Below are 25,827 nucleotides of genomic sequence, written 5' to 3'. Positions count from 1 at the left end.
CGTCTGACCATCATACCATGAGGTATGGAAATTATAGTGTAAAATCAATTGCCAACAAACCTGCAAAGATGCATTCTAAGAATTGAGGCCGAATGTTTTACCCACCTCTGTGTTAAGTAAGAAAGAACAGGTTTAATTTTGTTTAGATCTAGGTGAATGTAACTTTTTACCATAACTAAGGTATGTTTAAATATTTTTGGTGCTCGGTGAATGTATCTTTTTACCAAAAAACAAACATGTTTAATTTACTGCACAGGTTTCTATATAGGCCTAACATCAAGACGTTTTGAAGTAGAGTGGCACTCATTATTAATATGTTCCTCCACTTCTCGTTACCATAGCACAATATGAGCTCCAGGCGTAGCTCAGGAGGTAAGGCGCTTGCCACACTGGTCGGAGCTGTACTCGGGCGCGGGTTCGAATCCCTCGAATCCTCGTATTCATATCGCCAAATAAAATTACTCTATCATCAATCTCGTCGACGCTAAATAACCTTGTAGTTGATAAAGCGTCGTTAAATAACCAATTTAAGAGCATTATATGATATGGGTACGTTTTATCTAGAGTTAAATTGTTGGAATGAGAACAATAGAATTTATCCAGCAATAAATGGGAAACACTCACGGACAGGAGAACGCGAATTCTATTATGTGCTATGTTCAAAACATACAGAAGTGAGCCTACCTGTAGAGAAATAAAAAATAGGTTGCAGCCGCCAAATTACTCTTCGAGGAACGACCACTCATATAAATTGAGGGAAAGAAGACAGAGGACGGACACTGGGAAGTTTTCTTTTCTCAATCGTACTATCAGGGACTGGAATGATTTACTGAAGGCTTTACCAATAACCAAAAATGTATTTAAAAATAGGATTAAGGACTTTACTGATAGACGGTAATATATTATACACAGTATTTAAAGGGTGTAATTGATATTTTGTTATTGAAGTGTTGTATCAGTGAGGAAGTGTGTTGTGTCAGTGAAGAGTGAAGTATGTTGTGTTAGTGAAGTGTGTTATGTAAGTGAAGTGTGTTTCTGTCGGTGAAGCTTTATAGTTTATAGTGGCAGTGCAAAGTATTTGAACAGTGAAATGTTTTTGAAATGTTAGTGAAATCAGGATAGAATCAGTGAAATGTGTCGTAGTTCCAGTGCAGTGAGTGAGTTGTCAGCGAAATGAGTGTAGTGCTGAAAGGTACTTGTGTAGGTATGAACATATCATACTCGTGGAACTTAGGTTTAAGATACAAATTAGATTTAATTTAAATGTTATTTTAAGTGAGCGTGCTTCATTTAATTTAGGTTTCTCCTTGTTGTTGTTGTTGTTGTTGTTATTATTATTATTATTATTATTATTATTATTACTATTATTATTATTATTATTACTATTATTATTATTATTATTAATATTATCAATGTATTGTTAATTGTGTTTATTATTAATTGTGATATTGAGTGTAATTAGTTACCACTGCCACCGGGTATATACCCATTTGCAGTGTGAATAAATACACACACACATACAATAAATTAATTCTACATAAATGTAGCAATCTTCGTTTTAATTAGAGATGAAAGAAGCTTGTAATAATTCTCGTCAGTATACACTTTACATAACTTTAACTCGCGGTGCACTGTGTGATTCAGAACAAGAAGAAGTGATGATTATGATGGTTCGTGCAGAACTAGACTGAGGCTTCGAGGGTGACCTTAGAGCCGTCTTACAATAAGGATCGTATGAAGGCTTCCGAATCCTTGCCACATGACGAATCGGTAATTGCAATGCTGGAATAGGCCTCGAAGTCATTAGATAAGCTAATTTCTCGTTCTCTCCTGGAGGTTCGCTGTTGATGGTATAAGTGCAAGCTTCCAGGAAACCCCTTTAGTAAAGTTGGACTCGGTATCAGACAGATAGAAATAATATATTATTTTGTACTCCATAAGAAAAGAAACGTTGTGAGATTATCGTTCACTTGTATTTGTTAATGTTCCCCAATCCCTAATATTTCCTATATTCTCGAACAGAATTTGATATAGCTTGGTAATCATACAACGACCCTTAAGGAAACTTCAGTGTCATGACGAGTATGGTGTCTTGGATCTCAAAGCTAAACCAGAGAAAAATTACCAGTTTCAGCAGAAAAGAGTCGACTTTCAACAACCGAAAAATCGTGATCACTTGAAGCGACATCATGTAATCTGAAAATTTGTTTACGTATTAATTTTTACGTTTATATCTATTTATGCTCTAATCATTCATTTACATGTTAACTTATTAGTTCGCGTATCTTTTAATTAATGAATTAATTCATGTAACTAAAAATAGGATTTTATTCATCGTGCATCTACCGAAACATTCATCGTACATCTGTTATGCATTCTCCTTACATATTTTATATCGCTTCATTCATTGTGATCTATCGGCACTTTCATCATAATCTGTCGATATACTATTAATCGTGTATCTTTCGATACATTAATCGTGAATCTGTCGATATATTCGTCTTGATTCTGTCGATATAGTTATCGATACATTCATCGTGTATCTGTCGACACATGCATCATACATTGTCGATATATTAATCGTGAATCTGTCGATACATTCATCTTACTTCTGTCGATATAGTCATCGATACATTCATCGTGTATCTATCGACACATGCATCATGCACCTGTCGATACATTAATCGTGAATCTGTCGATACATTCGTCTTGCTTCTGTCGATATAGTCATCGATACATTCATCATGTATCTGTGGACACATGCATCATGCACCTGTCGATACATTAATCATGAATCTGTCGCTATATTCATCGTGCTTCTCATAGTACTGTCCGACCGAGTGGATATGTCGCATCTCGATTACTCCCATCTGTTTCTGCTGGCCTCTCTGTAAAGGCTAGTGGCAGAGGTGTCAGGGTATTTCTTGAAACTATTTGCTGTTCGGAATTGGAAGTCTACATAATATTATACAACTCTTAAAAATAATTTAAAGAAAAGAACCCATAAAGTAAGTAACTGTCACGGGACTTCTCCCGTTTCGTCAACCCAGCGATATAACCACTCGGTCGAACAGTATATCTGTCGACACATTCATCGTGCATTTGTTGACGCATTCATCATGCATCTGTAGATTAGTCAGCTTGCATCTGTCGGTGTAGTCATCATGCATCTGCCTGTATAGGCCTAGTCAATGTGCATCTGCCGATACATTCATCGTGTACCTGTTGATATAGTCATCGTTCATCAAACAATATAGTTATCGTGCATCAGTCGATACATTCATCGTGTATCTTTTGATATAATTTGTTATACATCTGTTGTTAGAATTCATCGTGTATCTGTTGATAGGTTTAATCAGGTAACCATTGATATATTCTACAGAGGTGTGAAAATTATTAGAATAATCTTAATTTTAAAGGTTTTTTAATAGTTCCTTCACAAACATTCATTGAATTGATGAATATTGGTATATAATATTACTATACTGATGTAGGATATATTTACTACTAACAATGCCGGAAAGCATTGTTGTACATTGGTATTTTTCTTATTTTACAATTGTTATGGGAATTCAGAAATTATTATATTATGTTGCGGAATTGGAAACATAAAAAATTAATTAAGAAATGCTTTAAACAAATTTTTCTTTGCGTTTACATTGTTGTGAAGGTTCAAATAAACGTATACATCTGTTTTGGGCATATAATTTTTTATGTTTCCAATTCCGCCAACATAATATAATAATTTCTGAATTCCCATAACAATTGTAAAATAAGAAAAATACCAATGTACAACAATGCTTTCCGGCATTGTTAGTAGTAAATATATCCTACATCAGTATAGTAATATATACCAATATTCATCAATTCAATTAATATTTGTGAAGGAACTATAAAAAACCTTTAAAATTAAGATTATTCTAATAATTTTCACACCTCTGTAGATGAATATGTTGATAAAATTTTTCATTGTACACCTATTCATAAAATTCATTGTAGGCTACCTATAGAGATGTTCAGAATGTATCTTTCGATAATATTCATCATGCGTATGTTGATAACATTAATTGATGAATCTATTGACACCATTTATTAATACATTACATAATAGCATTAGTTCATTCATCTCTTAGTTACATCAATTCATTTATCTGTTGCTATCGTTTATTCTTACACCTATTATAGCGTTAATTCATGTTTCTGCTGATAGCATTAATTCGTACATTTGCGAATTAATTAGTTAATTCATGCATTGCTTTCTTCATTAGGTTATTTAAAGGGTTAGGTACAGCTTACAGCAGTAAAATTTTGGAAATATTCAACATTTTTTTCCTCCATTACTATATCTTGTAGAATAATGAAAATTAGCTTGTGTAAAACGCTGTCCTTCTGCTATATGAAAATATTTTTACGATTTATAGAAAATTATTTACATTTTTTTTTTTAAATTCTGTTCACTGTGCAATGATGAAGCGTTTCCCACACAATTCAAAAAAAAAAAAAAACTATCCAACATTCTGTGATGAAATTTTTTGTGTGTATTTATGCATGTCATATATACAATATGATGCAAGATAACTTCTCTGCCTTTGATAGGTTGTCTGATAAAAAAAATTCTTAAAAAAATGGTCAAATATCAGTATTTTCTTCTAACACAAAATAAAAATATTATTTATTAAGTAATGCAGTTGAAAGAGCATGATATTGTAAATATGAGTTTCAGCAATAAAATAAAAGAGAGAGAATATGAAAAAGTTGACAAGCTTATGAGTTATGAGGGAAACGCTTCATCACTGCACAGTGAACTACCACCATTTTGAATTTTGAAAAAAAAATATAAATAAATTTTTCAAATCATAAAAATATTTATGCTCGACCATGCCGAAATGTAGTAATTATACACCTGGTAGTAGCTCTTTAATGCACCTCATTAAAGTACACCTATTCATTATACTTCAGTTGTTCAGCCAATAAGAAATCACCATTGTACCATTATAAAACCGCAAGTATCGATTATTCTCGGATATGCAATCGAAAGACAACTAGCGAAACGTCACGGAGGCTGGAAATCCAATACTGTCGCAGAAGGTTATGTTCTGTTACTATAATAATTAGCGTTAATTGTAAATAATATTCAAATAAATTCAATTTGTCATCCCGTTTTTCAATTCTAAATCAATTTCCAGGTTATATCAATATTAATGTTCATGTTATTCTCTAGATTATATCAAGGTCAATGACATTCTTCCCTTGGAAAAAATCAATACTTTCGCGTCTGCGCACATCTCACAATTTAGAAGGTCATTTCCGCTCTTCACTTACATAACCATAACATGAATACTTATGAATAATTTCAAGTTATAAATATGGTAGAGCATAAAAAGTCGTATGAAAGTCGCTTGCGCTCGTTTCATAAACAAACATACTTGCGTCTTAATTACTACCATTATAGGCTCGTTGCATAGTGTACTATTTTTTCATATATAACAAGGACAGTGTTTTACACATATTAATTTTCATTATTGTACAAGATACGGTAATGGAGGAAAAGAATGTTGAATACTTCCAAAAATTTTACTGCTGTAAGCTGCAACTAACCCCCCCTTTTTTTTGTAGGTTATTTTACGACGCTTTATCAACATCTTAGGTTATTTAGCGTCTGAATGAGATGAAGGTGATAATGCCGGTGAAATGAGTCCGGGGTCTAGCATCGAAAGTTACCCAGCATTTGCTCATATTGGGTTGAGGGAAAACCCCGGAAAAAACCTCAATCAGGTAACTTGCCCCGACCGGGAATCGAACCCGGGCCACCTGGTTTCGCGGCCAGACCCTAACCTCTTAAGTATTTATTATTTTATTTATTTTACATCCACATATTTATCCATTTGTGCATTCGTTCATTCTTTTGTTAATTAATTAATTCATATATGCGTTTGTCGTTAGAGCGCTCCAAATAAGTAGACGATTCTGACCCTTTTTCGTTCTGCGTTAGGTGCTACAGCTGTCATTGCTACCACTGATTCTAGTTTACTAGCACTACTGACACTTGTTAATACTACTTGGAAGTCATATTCGCATTTATCTCAGAAATAAAGAAACACGTGAACGTTTTGTTTGGGCGATGTTCCAGATAGCACACGGGAGCGTGAGTGCGCATGTTGTGTTGCGAGGCACGCTTGTGCCGACCTTGTGTCGAGCCACACAATGCGACGTGCCGATGTAGAACTGGCGGAAGGAATAAAATCGTTTAGGGAATTGACAGTAAAGTTATCTTCTAGCAAGGGGATGATGTCAGAGTTCTGTTGACGTCTTCTTTCACGGTTCGCAATCTTCAATGAGATAAGCTGATCCTACCGGAAGGCATTTTTGTCCCTTCACGGAACTTCGTTCATATGCGCGGCCCCCCCCCCCCCTTTACTTAATTTGTAAGTAGGTCGCCCTTTGTGTCGAGTAGTTACCATATCTTCATTAAAACTGAGACTCGCTTGTTAAAACCGGATGTTGGGGACAGATTTCTTAAGGATAGCAACACGAAATATAGCATCCTGAGAAAGGAATGTAATGTGTAAATTCCATGTAGTAAAATAATTGTCTCTGAGACAGGAAACTGCGAGCAAAATTTATTGGATATATATTTTCACTAACTATACAACTTTCATTGTTAATGAGTTTCACCTTCCACATGTCAGTATCGTATCAGAAATTGATTTCAATTAATTATGCTAGTCTAGCATATATCGGAAACAGGACGTGATTGATGATTGAAGAAGTCAAGCACTAATAACCAACCCATTTTCTTAGTTGTGCTTGATATAAGTTACATTTTCACCATACATCTGATTGCTTGAATTTATACCTGCATTTCAAAAATTGTAATTCACATTAACTTTCTTTTAAAAACAATAAATAAATTAATATGTGAATGAATTAATTAATGAATGCATATATGTATGAACGAAAGAACGAATGACAGAAAGAAAGAAAGAAAGAAAGAAAGAAAGAAAGAAAGAAAGAAAGAAAGAAAGAAAGAAAGAACGAACGAACGAACGAATAAATGAATGTGCAAATAAATAAATAATAACAAAAGTAAATAAGTAATTAAATAAGTAAATAAATAAATAAATAATTGGTGAGTGAGTAAATAAATAGGTTTACATACATACATACAGTCCATACCTGTGGAGTAACGATCAGCGCGTCTGGCCTCGAAACCAGGTGCCCGGGTTCGAATCCCGATCGGGGCAAGTTACCTGGTTGAGGTTTTTTTCCGGAATTTTCCCTCAACCCAATACGAGCAAATGCCGGGTAATTTTCGGTGCTGGATCCCGGACTCATTTCACCGGCATTATCACCTTACATGTTGATACAGCGTCGTAAAATAAAATAAAATACATGTATTATTTATTCACACTGCAATGGGTATATACCCGGTGGCAGTGGTAACTAATTACACTCAATAATGACAATAATAAACTTATTAATTAAAAATACAGTTAATAATAATACTAATAATTAATACAAATAATTAATACTAACAATACTTTATAATAATAATAATAATAATAATAATAATAATAATAATAATAATAATAATAGGGAATATCCTAAATTAAATGAAGCACGATCACTTAAAATAACATTTAAAATAAATATAATTTGTATCTTAAATCTAAGTTCGAACTAAAACCCACGAGTATGATATGTTCATATCTGCACAAGTACCTTTCCACATTACACTCATTTCGCTGTCAACTCACTCACTGCACTGGAACTACGACACATTTCACTGATTCTATCCTGAATTCACTAACACTTCAAAAACATTTCACTGTTCAAATACTTTGCACTGCCACTATAAACTATAAAGCTTCCCTGACAGGAACACGTTTCACTGACACAACACACTTCACTGACACAACACACTTCACTGACACAACATAATTCTTCACTGATACAACACTTCAATAACAAAATATCATTTACATCCTTTACATACTGTGTATAATTACCGTCTATTAGTAAAGTCCTTAAGCCTATTTTTAAATACATTTTTGGTTGTTGGTAAAGCCTTTAGTAAGTCTGCAGGTAAAACATTCCAGTCCCTGATAGTACGATTGAGAAAAGAAAACTTTCCAGTGTCCGTCCTCTGTCTTCTTTCCCTCAATTTATATGAGTGGTCGTTCCTTGAAGAGTAATTTGGCGGTTGCAACCTATTTTTTATTTCTCTCCAGGCAGGCTCACCTCTGTATGTTTTGAACATTGCGCATAATCGAATTCGCGTTCTCCTGTCCTTGAGTGTGTCCCATTTTAATGGTGAATTTTTCCGACAACACTTGAGAGCCCGTTTTGGAATCTTTTCCAGTGTCTTAATATGTTCTAATCTGTAAGGATCCCAATATGTAGCACCATATTCCGTTACTGGACGTACAGGTGATTTATATGCAATCTCTTTGGATTTATCAGAGTCTGTTCTCAGTACCCTCATCACAAAGTGTAACGCTCTCCATGCTTTTCCCGCTGTGTCCGTAACGTGTTCCCCCCAGCCGAGATCGCTGCTAAATGTTATTCCGAGGTATTTACATTTGTTAACGTCCGGAATGGTTTCACCCCCTTACGTATACGATGCGACTATTTTATTTCTTTTCCTTGTAAAGCTGATGGCTTTGCTCTTTAGAGAATTTATTTTCATTTTGTTGGCTATTACCCAATCGTTTATTCTATTTAGGGCAGTGTGAAGAAGAGTAGTATCTTCATAACTTTTTATGTCCCTGTATGCCATACAATCATCCGCGAATAAGCGAACCCTAGACAAGATATTAACTGGCAGATCATTTACAAAAGCCAGGAATAGAAGAGGCCCCAAGACACTCCCCTGTGGGACTCCGGAAGTAATTTCAATTGGGTTCGATAATTCCTCCCCTACCCGTACTCTCTGAGTACGACAAGTTAAAAATTCCTTAATCCACTAGAGTACTCTGAAGTCAGTCCCCGTTGATTGTAGTTTAACCAACAATATATCGTGTGAGACTACATCGAATGCGCGTGAAAAGTCAATAATCACTGCATCTACTTGGCTACTGGAATCTATTCCGTCTTCTAAATCCTGACATACAGTTACTAATTGACTCTCACATGAATAGCCCCCCCGAAATCCATGCTGACAGTTATGTAACCAATTTGAGTTATCCCAATGCTGCCTTAGATAAGCTGAAATCAAGTGTTCCATCTGTTTGCAAACCACAGAGGTGAGGCTGACCGGTCTGTAATTTTTTGTATCTGAGCGAGACCCTGACTTATAAATTGGAACCACGCTATTGCATCTTTCCAATCTTGCGGGACAGTATCATTGTTAATTGATATTTCAAATATACGCACTAGATAGGGAATCATGGCTTCCCCTCCCAATTTCAGTACGTCTCCGGCGATACCATCAGGTCCTACTGATTTATGAGTTTTCAATTTAGAGATCCTTCTCCTTATGTCCCTAGGCTTGATAGAAAACTGACCCGTATTTTCCACAGAAGCTAAGTGTGGTATTATTGTCCTCATCCCAAAAACAGTGGCATAATGGGAATTTAATTTTTCTGCTTTTTCGCTGTCCTGTACGATAAATTGATTGCGGTCATTTTTTTTAGGGGGAGGCTCGAATAGTTTTCCTTGCGTCGTCTCTTCACATATTTATAAAATTCCCCCCCACCCTTTTTGTTCACCTTTGAAAAGTTTATTTAGGTAATTTTCCTGCGCTATCTTCTTCGCATTAAGTATTTCTTTCGATAGTTGTGTGAAATTTGTTTGTTTTGCACGGCTTTCCTTGCGCTGTCTGTAGGATTTCCTTAGTTTTCTTTTCAGTTTCCGTATGTGTTTATTATAATATTCCGGATCTGGATACATACATGTATACATACATACATACTCCTGAATGATTATGAACAATCTTCATGATCAGTAAGTAGGCCTACCGGTATTGTGTCCTTTTATACTGAGTGAATAGATTATGAAGAAACAGCAATGTGGCGACACGGCTCTCGACAGAACCTCTCACACACTCTGATTACGCAAAGATATAGTCCGTAAGTAATATCATTATTTGTAGGAGGTTATTCTTTGAGATCTTTCAAAAAAAAAAGTGTAATACAATTTAGCTCGTTTTTGTATCCTTTTCGAGATAAACATTTTTTTATATAAAACATTTTATAGTGTTTTGTGAAAGTCATTGATTTAATTCTCAATATGCTCAGTCAGTTTAAGACAGCACTGTATTATGATAATAAATGATTGAAAGAATTTCAGTTTTGTCCTTTAAATGTGCAGAAATTTGATCTGAACAAATGTAAGTTTTCGTTCTGCAAAGAAATTTTACACATTTACAAATTTCTGCACATTTAAAGGACAATACTAAAATTCTTTCAATCATTTATTATCATAACATACTGCTATCTTAAAATGACTGAGCATATTAGGAATTCAATCAATGGCTTTCTCAAAACACGCTATGGTATGTTTCATATGAAACAATTTTTATCCCGGAAAGGAAGTAAAAACGAGCAAAATTGTATTAACCTTTAATATCTCAAAGAATAACCCCCTGAAATTAATGATGTTACTTACGTTTCACTCTGTATAGTTTATGATAAGTGGCTAGCGTACCACCATTGATACGCGTACCATAGGTTGATAACCGCTGACATATAGTGTTTCGTTGTGTAGAACTCTGAAGATAATGCCATATATATACAGCAGTATTAATTAATTGCTAACTGCCAAGAACTGAATCAGGAACTTTCGGTTTCATAAGGGATGACGGCGCCCTCATCGCTTTGCGTAATGCATCACGCTAGAAAGTGCCGTACGATCGAGTCTTGTTTGCCAAAGACAATATAAAAAAAAAAACATAATAATAAAGTAAAGGTATGCCACATATACGCCATAAAGGCGCTTGGAGAGCAGAGAAGTAGAGCTCCATGCTTTCTTGACCTCGGCACTAGAATGAGGTATGATCGGCATGACGCTTCGACCGACTTTTGCCCTCGGCAAAGACCGGTACTCAATTTGATAGGAGGCTGAGTGAACCGTTCTGGAAGTTTGGCAACAAGAAAATCTCGTCACCATCCGGGACTGAACACAGAACCTTTCAGTACATAGCCATTTGCTCTACCAATTGAGCTACCCTGTCAAAAACATAATAATAATAATAATAATAATAATAATAATAATAATGAGGTCACAACAATATTGGCCAATGGGTTTCATCCCTTCTGTATCTCTCCCTGAAGGGTTCATAGAATTTCGTACACGACAGTGGTTCTGTGCTTTGTGAATGCTGCATTTTAATCATTGCATATACTACGGTCCTACGGTCCACATTATTACAGTATTATTATTATTATTATTATTATTATTATTATTATTATTACTTACTTACTTACTGGCTTTTAAGGAACCCGCAGGTTCATTACCGCCCTCACATAAGCCCGCCATTGGTCTCTATTCTGAGCAAGATTAATCCAGTCTCTACCATCATATCCCACCTTCCTCAAATCCATTTTAATATTATCTTCCCATCTACGTCCCGGCCTCCCCAAAGGTCTTTTTCCCTCCAGCCTCCCAACTAATACTTTATATGCATTTCTGGATTCGCCCATACGTGCTACATGCCCTGCCCATCTCAAACATCTGGATTTAATGTTCCTAATTATGTCAGGTGAAGAATAAAATGCGTTAACTTCTGTGTTGTGTAACTTTCTCCATTCTCCTGTAACTTCGTCCATCTTTAGTCCCAAATATATTCCTAAGCACCTTATTCTCAAACATCCTTAACCTATGTTCTTCTCTCAAAGTGAGAGTCCAAGTTTCACAACCATAAAGAACAACCGGTAATATGACTGTTTTATAAATTCTAACTTTCAGATTTTTTGAGAGCAGACTGGATGATAAAAGCTTCTCAACCGAATAATAACACGCATTTCCCATATTTATTCTGTGTTTAATTTCCTCCCGAGTATCATTTATATTTGTTACTGTTGGTCCCAGATATTTGAATTTTTCCACCTCTTCAAAGGATAAATTTCAAATTTTTATATTTCAATTTCGTACAATATTCTGGTCACGAGACATAATCATATACTTTGTCTTTTCGGGATTTACTTCCAAACCTACATCTCTTTACTTGCTTCAAGTAAAATTCCCGTATTTTCCCTAATCGTTTGTGGATTTTCTCCTAACATATTCACGTCATCCGCATAGACAAGCAGCTGATGTAACCCGTTCAATTCCAAACCCTCTCTGTTATCCTGGACTTTCCTAATGGCATACTCTAGGGCAAAGTTAAAAAGTAAAGGTGGTAGTACGTCTCCTTGCTTTAGCCCACAGTGAATTGGAAACGCATCTGACAGAAACTGACCTATACGGACTCTGCTGTACGTTTCACTGAGACACATTATTATTATTATTATTATTATTATTATTATTATTAGTAGTAGTAGTAGTAGTAGTAGTAGTAGTAGTAGTAGTAGTAGTTATCTATTTTCATTATAATTATTTTTTTTAATTTGCAGATGATAGAGCTGTTGAGAAACAATGTCTCAAAGTACTTCTGCGGCTCTATTGCCGACACTAAATAGCTTCACCCTTGCGATAGAATTACTGTAACGACACCCGCATGCGGGCAAATCTGTCGATTACTCTGTGCTAGTTCCTGGTTGCCCGCACACACAACTCGGCTGTGTTCCAGCTCTATCCTCTTCTGCGCGACGGGTTTTCTTCGTGCACACCATAAATACGTACAGTACTTTATTTCGTTATCGCAGTATCAGCGTTTCATCGAGTCTGAATGTCCTCTAGACTGCGATTATTCGAATGATGTTACGATTTCTGTGATGTAAAGGATTTTTTTTCTAGGGACTACATTTTTTCAAACTTAACCCTTAAATTCGCAAAGTACCCTATAGGATACAACAGGTTAATAGGCAAAAGCTATAATTTTAATAGAACAATAGAAAAAATTGGTATGAAAAATAAAATTTCACAATATTATATTATTATACAACATATAAAATATGCGATAGTTGTTTTCTTTACAGTCCGACACTTACTTACTTACTTACTTACAAATGGCTTTTAAGGAACCCGAAGGTTCATTGCCGCCCTCACCGCCATCGGTCCCTATTCTGTGCAAGATTAATCCAGTCCCTATCATCATATCCCACCTCCCTCAAATCCATTTTAATATTATCCTCCCAGCTATGTCTCGGCCTCCCCAAAGGTCTTTTTCCCTCCGGTCTCCCAACTAACACTCTATATGCATTTATGGATTCGCCCACACGTGCTACATGCCCTGCCCATCTCAAACGTCTGGATTTAATGTTCCTAATTATGTCAGGTGAAGAATACAATGCGTGCAGTTCTGCGTTGTGTAACTTTCTCCATTCTCCTGTAACTTCATCCCGCTTAGCCCCAAATATTTTCCTAAGCACCTTATTCTCAAATACCCTTAACCTATGTTCCTCTCTCAGAGTGGGAGTCCAAGTTTCACAACCATAAAGAACAACCGGTAATATAACTGTTTTATAAATTCTAACTTTCAGGTTTTTTGACAGCAGACTAGATGATAAAAGCTTCTCAACCGAATAATAACACGCATTTCCCATATTTATTCTGCGTTTAATTTTCTCCCGAGTGTCATTTACAATTGTTACTGTTGCTCCAAGATATTTGAATTTTTCCACCCCTTCGAAGGATAAATCTCCAATTTTTATATTTCCATTTCGTACAATATTCTGGTCACGAGACATAATCATATACTTTGTCTTTTCGGGATTTACTTCCAAACCGATCGCTTTACTTGCTTCAAGTAAAATTTCCGTGTTTTTCCTAATCGTTTGTGGATTTTCTCCTAACATATTCACGTCATCCGCATAGACAAGAAGCTGATGTAACCCGTTCAATTCCAAACCCTCTGTGTTATCCTGAACTTTCCTAATGGCATATTCTAAAGCAAAGTTAAAAAGTAAAGGTGATAGTGCATCTCCCTGCTTTAGCCCGCAGTGAATTGGAAAAGCATCAGATAGAAACTGACCTATACGGACTCTGCTGTATGTTTCACTGAGACACATTTTAATTAATCGAACTAGTTTCTTGGGAATACCAAATTCAATAAGAATATCATATAATACTTCCCTCTTAACCGAGTCATATGCCTTTTTGAAATCTATGAATAAGTGATGTACTGTACCCTTATACTCCCATTTTTTCTCCATTACTTGTCGAATACAAAAAATCTGATCAATAGTCGATCTATTACCCCTAAAACCACACTGATGATCCCCAATAATTTCATCTACGTACGGAGCTAATCTTCTCAAAAGAATATTGGACAAAATTTTGTACGACGTCAACAAAAGTAATATTCCTCGAAAGTTACCACAGTTGGTTTTGTCTCCCTTCTTAAAAATAGGTACAATTATGGACTCCTTCCATTGTTCTGGTACAATTTCCTTTTCCTAAATAGCAAGTACAAGTTTATAAATTTCGCTATATAATGCACTTTCACCCTCTTGTATTAATTCTGCTGGAATTTGATCGATACCTGGAGACTTGTACTTTTTCAGATTTTCTATCGCAATTTCGACTTCTGAAAGCGTGGGTTCGGGTATAAATGGCTCAGCAGTTTGTATATCAATTTCGTCCCGATCATTTCTATTTGGCCTATGTACTTTTAGTAGTTGCGCAAAATAGTTTTTCCATCTGTTTAGGATTGATGGAGAGTCTGCAAGCAAGTCACCATTCTCATCCTTGATCACGTTTACCCTTGCCTGATATCCTTTCTTAAATTCCTTTATACCCTTATATAAATCTCTAATGTTTTTATTCTTACTGTTTGTTTCTACCTCATTCAGTTTTTCCTTCAAGTAACCTCTCTTTTTATTCCTAAGTGTACGACTTGCTTCCCGTCTTTCATTGAAATAATTATCTCTCTTCTCCTCAACTGGATCCTGTAAGAATTTCAATTTTGCCTGTTTCCTTCTTTCTACTGCAATGCAACAATCTTCATCAAACCACGGTTTCTTTTTCTTAGTTTCATGATAACCTATGCTCTGCTCAGCTGCAATTTTGATATTATCTCGGATATTGTTCCACACGCTATTAACATCTAACTCTTCCTCAGCTTCGTCAGCAGTTGCTAAAGCAGCAAACCTATTTGAAATTTCAACCTGATAACGTTGCTTAGTTTCCTCGTCCTTTAATTTCAAAATATTGAATCTACTAATATTAGCTTGTTGCTCTACTCGCTTGGCTACTAATAGTCTTTCTCTTAAGCCTCCAATTACTAAATAATGGTCAGAATTATAGTCTGCCCCCCTGAAAGTTAGATTTTTTGAACAAAGAATCCTGTTCCTAATTGGTGATTATTGTTTCCTTCCCCATAATACAACAAGTAATCTCCTATTTGTGATATGCCATTCCCATCTAACCTAACCTCTTGCACTCCCACGAAGTCTATTCTATATCTAGCTAATTCTTTAGCTAATAATGTTACCCCTCCTGTTCTATAAAGACTAGTTACATTAAAAGTGCCAAATCTCAAAACCTTATTCCTTTGCTGTGGTCGTGCCAGAGAATCAGTCCTATTCCGAGGCTTATTGTAGGGTTTCGTAACAAGCTGTTTTTTTACGGTGATGGGTTGTTAGCCCTTCGCCCAACTCCCAAGCTGGAGGACCATCCCTTATCGGTTGTCCACGTCTGCTTATTCAATATATTCGCAGCTACCCTCCATATCTGGAGGCCGTCTCCTCTATCCGCAACCTGAGGACGCGCCATGCCGTGGTGATAGGGACCCACAATACATGGTTACAGCCCGACACAGTTTAATAAACTAGTGTGAGAAATGAAGTTTTGCCAATTTAAGGGTTAAAAGAAGATGAGGAGATTCTGTTAGCCGGAACAGGCCATGAAACAGCTTACCATGAAGATGATGATGATGATGATGATGATGATGATGATGATGATGATGATGATGAATTTCTCCCGGGAAGTATTGGTGACGTGCACGATAACTGAAACGGTGTCTGTTGAACTGGTGGCAGCAGCAGCAAATGTAATTTGGGAAATAATAAAATTGAAGGGAAAAAGAAAGCGTAAGAGACATTGTTCTGTGCGCGAATGAATAAAGTGAAGAGAAGTTCTGGGAGCTTCAAATACTCTTCTGAAAGAGTTAATTGTGAAAGACAGTTGCAGCTAACTATATTTACTAAAGATGACAAGTGATCAGTTTTCCTTTCTGCTGGAAAATTTAAACTTATACCTCCAGCAAAACTAAAACTGGAAATACACAGTTACTCTCCGGTTTTCAGCTACCAGAGACAGTTTGCAATCACTGGAATCCTTACACAGAACTCTTTGTTTGTAGTTATATTCCTTATTATTTATTTATTTATTTATTTATTTATTTATTTATTTATTTCCTATAGGCCTACTCCTCAATTTGGGATAAGAGAAGAAACTAGAGCATTTCTAGAAAACCTGCTTCAGTGCCGTCTTTACGCACGATGATTTCTACTTGGGATCTCAGAAATTTGAATATTTCTTCAGTTGAATAACGGCTACAAGGAAATTGTTAGAGAATCTTGAGCCTTTTCTGTACTTGTATAGAGAAGCTCCGGGTCTTTGCTCCCGTGTTATAACGACGAGAGATAATAGAAGAAATAGACAAGTAATGGGAACGGTCGTTAGGACTTGACCAATAACAAGGCACTGCCGTCTCCTCTGAAGGGAGTCTGTACGAAGTGCTGCAAAAGGAGTCGTCAGTCAGCCCGTACTAGGAATCGGCCGCTGAGCTGATTATAGACTTATAGATCAAGAGGAAAATATTTTCAAATTTGATAAACTTCTCGACTTTGACGATAACAATTAAAACTAATTAAAATGTGTTAAACATCTGGACTCGTGAGATACTTTCAGGTATGAATAAGGTACATACTTCGTCGTTTATAGTTTCAAGCGTTACACAGAAATTCTGTTCTGTATCATGTTGCCAATACCATTCCTGTTTGTATTTTATTTTCTTGAACTGCCATTCAAAATTCATACGGAATTGTGTAAGTTACTGTGGGCCCAATAAAATTAAGGTGGTGCTTAGTGTGTATAAGAGTTTTTCTTCGTGATTCCGAAAAGTAAGATAGCATTAATATATTTTGCGGTTTATACAGCTGTGATTGTGTTCTCGTGCAAATTGCTATGAAAAAGCCATTTGTATAGTTAATTCGCTATCGTAAGCGACATCGCACCTTGCGCAGACTCGAGCAGCAGTACCTCCACTCAAGCAGAACAAACTCCCAACCTCCACTCATATCCCAGCTACTTTTCAGTGTAAGGGTTGTTCAAGCCTTTAAACTTGTAGCTATTCTTTGATTTTATCATTAGCCAAGGGAAAAATTGATACATACTGTAACTTTCATTCTTGTCATTTAATATCTCATACAAATGAAGTAGACCTAAGTAATATACATTAGGCCCACTGCTGGACATAAAATAGATATGGATTTTTTTCCTCGATGAACTAATAATAAGAATCACGAACATTTAATTAACATGTGTTAGATATTCATGTAAACGCAATTACTCTGTAAGACTCAAGAATAAGAGAGGGAACGTAGAGAAGGATAAATGTCCTTTGTGTGGACTAGCCGAAGACGCAATGCATATTGCGCTAAAATGTCAGGCAACGAATGATTTGAGACATAGTTGGGTAGACAAAAAATTTCTACAAATAAACGCTATAGTAACTTATAAAAAAATGAATGGTCACCTAAACGCCAGCAATCTGCATAAATTATGAAAATTTCTTTTTAGAGTTAAAATTAGATGGGAAGAGAAAGTCAAAGCTCTAACGGAGATGGAATTATAAATGTTGAGTTGTCACACGATAAGAAACTACGAAGAGTAGTCAATGAAGTTAACAGAGTAGTTCTTAAGAGATTGAGCATAAAAAATGAAAAAGCTAATACAAGAACTACACTTATTATTAGTTGTGTATTATTATTATTATTATTATTATTATTATTATTATTATTATTATTATTATTATTGTAAGCAGAGGATACTTATAGGTTCAATATGTATTAGTTTGTGTTATATTTGTATTGGGAGTGATGGCGGATTAAGAACTGGAATACATCTAATCAGCCATGACGTGAACACAGATTGATGAAATAAATAAATAAAATAAGTAAATAAAAATTACTCTGTAACAACATTAAACAAAGACCTAATATTAATGGAAAACATAAATATAAAATGTCCCACCTTCTTGCCACTTGTAAGGTTTGTTATGCGTAACATTCAAACAGCTGTTTCTGCATACCTATTGAAAGTTGGACACATGTTTATATGAACTTTTTTTACTCAGAATATTCCGTATTATCGCTCCCTAAAATATTTACTGGAAGGAAATCTTAGAGACCCTGTGAGGAGGTTATTAAGCATAGTGCTTCCATATGGAAATGTAAGGAAAAAAATGTTATATTTTATTTAACGACGCTCGCAACTGCCGAGGTTATAGCAGCGTCGCCGATGTGCCGGAATTTTGTCCCGCAGGAGTTCCTTTACATGCCAGTAAATCTACTGACATGAGCCTGTCACATTTAAGCACACTTAAATGCCATCGACCTTGGCCAGGATCGAACCCGCAACCTCGGGCATAGAAGGCCAGCACTATACCAACTGCGCTAAGCAGGCCGACTGAAAATGTGGGATCCTTTTCAATAACGGCGTAATATAATTTTTTATCCATCCACTATAGGACAGACACTGCGATGGAATTGCTTGTATACAACACGTTGGACAATGTATTTCGAAAATTATCAACTTGATCAACTTTCATAAATATACCTACTTTTTTTGTTAATACTTACCTCTTCGATACTTACAAATTTTAAGTATCAGTACCAATTTTCGTATGTATTCGAGATCTTCCAGATGTAGATCGACATAATTTACCAAGTGTGTTTAGGAGTGTTTGAGCAAACAATTCATATACGTCATGGACCAGTCTCCCTCAGTTCATCAAACATGATTAAGTTCTCTGTACTAAGTCGAAGTTATTTATAATTGATGTTGGTGTATTAATTTTACATTTTCTCGCATTAATAATAATAATAATAATAATAATAATAATAATAATAATAATAATAATAATAATAATAATAATTCGTGGCGCTACAGCCCGTGAAGGGCCTAGACCGACCAGCCGGCTGCTGGCCTCACGTCCACATGTCGAAGCAGAGGTGGACGATCATCCAACCAGAATGGAGGTATCGTGTGGTTAGCACGATGATCCCCCCAGCCGTCACAGCTGGCATTCGTAACCGGATTTCGCTATCTATCGTAGCTCCCCAAGTGCATCACGATGCTGAGTGGGCACCGGTTCCATACACTGGCCGAAATTTCATGAGCAAATTTCTTCCCCCATGAGGACTCGAACCAGCGCGCATTCCGTAACGCGAGTCCTAGGCAGGATGCCCTAGACCACGGGACTCTTCTCGCATTATTAATGACATTACTATCAAGATGTCCACTTCGTACCTCCAAGCATGTTTCTAGGTATTTTTCCATTGACCGTATTTACTGAACATCGACAGGCTCGTTTCTGATAATAATAGTAGGGTCATTTATGTGTTATATCAACTGCTTTCGTGTTTCCGGCTTACCATTAAGCACACCATTGACTTTTTAATAGTCCCACAGAAAAAAATCTAGTGGGTAGAAGTCAGGTGACTCATAGACTTCTTTGTATCCAACAATGAGCGAAATGTTTGTTACGCAGTTCCCACATTAGACCTGACATCGCTGGTTGGGGTTCAATAACTAACATTCACGATTATGTTAGCATTACTTATCACAGTGACATCGTATCTTCACATCCTGCTGGGATATGCTGATGAAATTCAGAACAATCCAGCGACTGAATGATAAATTCGGTATAATAGAAAATCTTGTTCATTAGTTCATACTCAAAATAAATTAATATATTACAAAAAGTCGATAAAACAAGTAACAACTATCATTAATTCTGGAAAAAAAGATGAATAGGTGCCTATGATATAAATCAAGGTAGATTTATTTTTAAACAGATTGTTCTCTGTCTAATCTGTTCTAGTATAACCATTAACTACTGCACAAGAAAGCAATTTCAGCTCATGACATTGCATTTCCTCCAAGTCTAAGCTATAACCTTCAAAATGAAGAGTAGAAAATTAGCAAAGTATGATTTGAATCCTCTAGATTCAAAACCCCCTAAAGACCATTTTATTCATAATTGAGCTATGCCCACATATTGCTTGCTAAGAATGAATTCTAATGATTTATAGCTATAGTTTGAATTGAAAAAGCCACTGAATTTAAAGCAAAAGGTTTGTTAAAAGTCCCTGTTAGGTTGAACATTTCCTCTATTTGCCACCAGTTACTGTCAAAATCCTTTAATTTGTGAAAGTGGATATAGGGTATTTTGAATCTTTATGATTCATTTAATATCTTTCCTGTGTTCAACATGACGCGAGAATTTTGGTTTTCGTACCATATCATAATTGCAGACTACATTAAAAAGATTGTAACAAAGACGTTGCCACAATAACAAAATAATCTTTGGTAAATGAAATCCACAGCAGGATTACCATAATTCCAGCGTCATATCCAGTCTCAAACTCTACAATTAAATGTGTAAATGCCTTAAAATTTCATATAGCTACTTTTAACGTTGTTAAATCTACCAGGGTGGAAGTTTATATTTTGGTTTATAATATGCTATTTAGGGAATATTATGCTAGCTTTTTGTAGTAATAATAATTCTGTTGCTGCTACTACTTACAAATGGCTTTTAAGGAACCCGGAGGTTCATTGCCGCCCTCACATACGCCCGTCATCGGTCCCTATCCTGTGCAAGATTAATCCAGTCTTTACCATCATATCCCACGTCCCTCAAATCCATTTTCATATTATCCTCCCCAAAGGTCTTTTTCCCTCCGACCTCCCAACTAACACCCAATATGCATTTCTGGATTCGCCCATACGTGCTACATCCCCTGCCCATCTCAAAAGTCTGGATTTAATGTTCCTAATAATGTCAGATGAAGAATACAATGCGTGCAGTTCTGCGTTATGTAACGTTCTCCATTCTCCTGTAACTTCATTCCTTTTAGCCCCAAATATTTTCCTAAAACCTTATTCTCAAACACCCTTAATCTCTGTTCCTATCTCAAAGCGAGAGTCCAAGTTTCACAACCATACAGAACAACCGGTAATATAACTGTTTTATAATTTTTTACAGCAGACTAGATGACAAAAGCTTCTCAACCGAATAATAACAGGCATTTCCCATATTTATTCTGCGTTTAATTTTCTCCCGAGTGTCATTTATATTTGTTATTGTTGCTCCAAGATATTTGAATTTTTCCACCACTTCGAGGGATAAATCTCCAATTTTTATATTACTGCTATTACAATAATAATAATAATAACAATAATAATAATAATAATAATAATAATAATAATAATAATAACAATAATAATAATAACAATAATAATAATAATAATAATAATAATAATAATAATTCTCTGATTGATGTTCTGGCTGTTATGTACAGCTGTCAAAAGAAAAAGTGGCCGCTCTCCTGAAACAAAGTTCCCTTCGGGTATCTTCGCTACAATTCGGGGACAGGCGATGTTACATGTTGTTGGACCACGTTGCCTGATATCTACAGTTATAATTGAAGTATTCTGTGTGTTATTCGATAGTGTAATGGTAGCGTTCAGGCCTCTTATTCATGAAGTAATGCGTTCGACTACAACCTCGTGCTTTTTATGTTCTTTTTTGTTCTGTTTTTGAGAGAGACAAACTATACATAATGGCTCCTTTCTCTTTTACGATTATTTTAGTAATTAACATCAGGTTCATTAATATATTATGCCATGACTTTATCATTATGATATTGTTGCTGCAAATGGAAAGAAAAAAGATTTTATTCTCAATAAAAATATCTTTCGTGGCATAAACAAAACAAATTTACTGGCGTCGGCCTTAAAACATTCAAACAATTAAGCGTTCAGAAAACAAAACAAAAAGCCACAATTCAATATTCAGTCTATCTTCCTCGTATCTCGATCATCTTGCAGTCGAGTGGGCATGGAATTTACTAGTCTTTCCAAATAGCGACTGTTCTTAGACACGATATTCCAGGCATTCTGAACATACATACATAAATAAATGTTCTGTCCATGGGCAGGTCTTTCATTGCAAACCCAGCAATCTCCAATCTTTCCTATTTTCTGCCTTCCTCTTAGTCTCCGCATATGATCAACATATCCTAATGTCGTCTATTATTCTTTTCAACCAGAGACCCAACCAATTCCTTTTTCTCTTTCTAATCAGTTTCAGCATCATTCTTTCTTCACTCACTTTTTCAAACACAATTATATTTCTTATTCTGTCTGTCCACTTCACAATCACCGTTCTTCTCCACATCCAAATTTCAAATGCTTCAATTCGTTTGTCTTCATTTCGTCTTAATGTCCATGTTCCTTCCCCATACAATGCCACTCTCCACACAACGCACTTCACTAGTCTCTTCCTTAGTTCTTTTTCCAGAGGTCCGCAGAAGATCCTTCTTCTTCTATTAAAAGCTTCCTTTGTTCATGTTTGCAGTTTTTCTTGGGAAGGATAGCCTAAATGCGGTAACATCCCGTTGCTTTCCGCACACCACTATCTATTTCGCATCTTATTAAATTCCAGGGGGCCCAAGCGTGGAGATGAGGAGAGTGGATTTGACTAATTGGGCCCTCCGGACTTCACCGAAAGTCACGGCAAGGGTTAAATATTAATTCTATCAGGATGTTTGACCCGATCAGAGACCGGGAAATCTCAATTAGCCTTTGCCCCCCCCGCATCCTGGACTAGCTTCTACGAATCATCAGAATATCTTAGAGTGTGATTGGGCCAATTTTTCCGAAAATGTTTCCACACTTTTGCCCTCGTAGATCATCGGACGAACGTCGGAATTTAGATGTCAACGTCTCAGGTTCAATTCCTCGTTACTCCTTTTCATTTTATTGTGGTTCAAGATAGTATAATGTAATAATACAAAAAGAAAAACTAATAGCAGTATTATGCAACTGGATTTTTCCAAACCTAATATTAAATTTATGTTATTTATATCGCTAAAGAACGATTACAATGTAAATAACTTGAATATTATTTATACAGTATCACTAAAGAACGATAACAGAATATAAATAATAAATATCGGTTTGTTTAATTAATATAAGATATTATATAATACGTATTTAATTATCTAAATAAAATAACCTATTTTACAAAGAAAGATGGTTATTTGTGTTATAATAATTACTTGCATAAAATACAGATTATTTATGTTGCGAAAGAACAATAACAATATAAATAACTTGAATATTGTTTTATAATGCTAATGAAGGAAAACAGAATATAAATGATAACTTGAATATTATTTATATCGCTAAAGAACGATAACAATATAAAAAACGTGAATATTATTCATATCGGAATTTCACAGATTTATTACAGATGTATTTAAGAAATTGTAGAAGAATAGTAATTAATAACATTGTCCTATTTATTCTTCTTGGAGCCAAAATTGTAACTTTTAAAAGTGTGGTTACTATGTTGAAGTGTATGTGTTGCAACGCATGCTTGATTTGTTATGTATGTGAGTCAGTTATGGGATGCTTGATGTCGTCGCAATGTCGTAATTATAGTTTGATTGTGTTTGTGTGACTATTGTGTATTAATCTATGATGTATGGTACGGAAAGCTGCATATTTGTGTTATAGAAGTGTTACGTATGTGTGTTGTTAATGTTTTTGTATGTTTCAAATTGATAACTGATATTTGTTTTGCAATCGCAATGCCTAATTTACGGATTGTTTATGTTTTGTTTACATCGCGTAAGCTAATTTAATTTTCTTTTCCATTTCTCTTTATGCTTATGTTTTTTGTGTATAAAACTATATCCCTAACATATATATGTAAAATAGGACTAACCCCCATTGGAGATACAATAATAATTATTATTCATATCGTTATAAAACGATAACAGAATACAAATGATGACTTGAAATTTATTCATATCTCTAAAAAACGATAACAAAATATAAATAACGTGATATCCATAAAGAACGATAACTGGATATAAATGATAATTTGAATATCATTTACATCGCTAAAGAACGATTAAAAAATAAAATGAAAACTTGAAAAAGGCCCGAACCCACAACCTTTGAATCATTAAACAAGCACTGTACCACTGGTCTACGAGGCGCAGATATGGAACACTTTCATAGTTCCGGAACTGCTTGTACAAGCACATGCATCGTGTAACATCGCCGCGACCCGAAGTGGACTTTGAAAATATTCGCTGTTCACGAGTGCGGCCACTTTTTTTTTTTTTTTTTTTTGACAACTGTACATCTATTATCAGGCAGTATATTTCACTTGATATGCGTCAGAGGAAGAACAATTGAGACCCGGAATCCAAGAGGGGCCCAAGTCCATTACATCAAACTTTTGGGAAATTGAAAAAAATGTTTGCTGTTGCTACAAAATGCCTCTGACTAATTATTTGTTGTTTCGTAAGTACATCTCCATTACATTTTTTCATATAACCATGGCAACAAGCTTCTACTAATTATTTTGCATGAGAAATAAATTTTGAAAGTGATTAAATATTAGGCCCCTCTTGGATTCCGAGTCTCAATTGTTGTTTGTATGCATCTGAAGTCTGACTAATGTAATATGTAGCTAGTCGGTGATGTATTCAGTGGAGGGTGAAAGGAACTGGCTACCCTACCCCATTATCTCCTGGCCTAGTTGCCTCATAAGTGGTGCCTTGTTGGTATTACTTGTGAGATTCAGACCTCTTTTCGGATAGTTCACTAAACAATAATAATAATAATAATAATAATAATAATAATAATAATAATAATAATACATTTTTATAAATATTCCAGTGTTTAATCTCCAGAGTCTCACATTGAGCAATGTTTGGAATGTTCAGCTATTTGTGCAAACACTGACGGTGCTGGGAATGCAGTCGTTGTGCATACAATTTGCAGCACGCACAAGTAAGAAAGAATAACGTGAGTCTCTGTCTTGTTGCAGGATGTGCCACGTGACGTAACGATGAGCTGTGTGCCGCAAGGCGCGCTACTGGCGCTCCTGGCCGCCATCTTGCATTGCGCCATGACGTCGCCCGTGTGGATGCCGCAGTTCCTGTCCGGAGGTCAGTAATCCTAATCACAGCTGAAATATGTCTCGATTCGAACTAGACCTCGGAGGTCTCTCTGGCAGTGCAAGAGAGTTGGGACTGTGTTCAACACTGTCCGAATAACAGTGTGGGGTGAAACGCTCCAAATGAGTTGAGGATTATATGTGAGGATTAGGCCTGTGCTGGTAACGGCCTTTGTTGCTGTAAGGTAGCCTAACAATGATGCGGACATGCACAAAAATTAACTCGTTATATAAATACGTGGTTACAGTAATTGTAATTATTTATTAGACTTCGGACTTTTAGGCTCTAAAAATGAGATTTTAAGTGCTTAAAATTGGCTCAATAAAACTATGAAATAGGCTTTAAAAAGATTATCTAAAGCTAGCTTTCATCACATCTTACTCAAAATTATTAAAATACCTCTTATAGCTACTATAGTCTATTAAGTCTCTTATAAAAATCTTGTCTTTTAGGAACTGCCTTACACAATAGTGTAGGCTATTTTCCTAGCTTTCTGTGTAGGAATATACAAAAA

General features: G+C 35.6%; 1 protein-coding gene across 2 annotated transcripts in view; it reads left to right on the top strand.

Annotated features, from left to right (window-relative positions):
• The window catches only part of Np (serine protease notopleural), a 131,787-nt gene that overhangs the window by 34,181 nt on the left and 71,779 nt on the right, over positions 1-25,827 (top strand). For both annotated transcript variants that reach the window (XM_069847424.1, XM_069847423.1), the window contains exon 2: positions 25,184-25,304. In XM_069847424.1, the coding sequence (XP_069703525.1) occupies positions 25,205-25,304 (100 nt within the window). In that variant the 5' untranslated portion in view covers positions 25,184-25,204. The remainder of the gene's footprint in view (positions 1-25,183; positions 25,305-25,827) is intronic.

The sequence above is a fragment of the Periplaneta americana genome, chromosome 15 (assembly GCF_040183065.1).
Source record: "Periplaneta americana isolate PAMFEO1 chromosome 15, P.americana_PAMFEO1_priV1, whole genome shotgun sequence".
Taxonomy (NCBI): domain Eukaryota; kingdom Metazoa; phylum Arthropoda; class Insecta; order Blattodea; family Blattidae; genus Periplaneta; species Periplaneta americana.
This window is presented reverse-complemented; position numbering and strand designations above follow the sequence as displayed.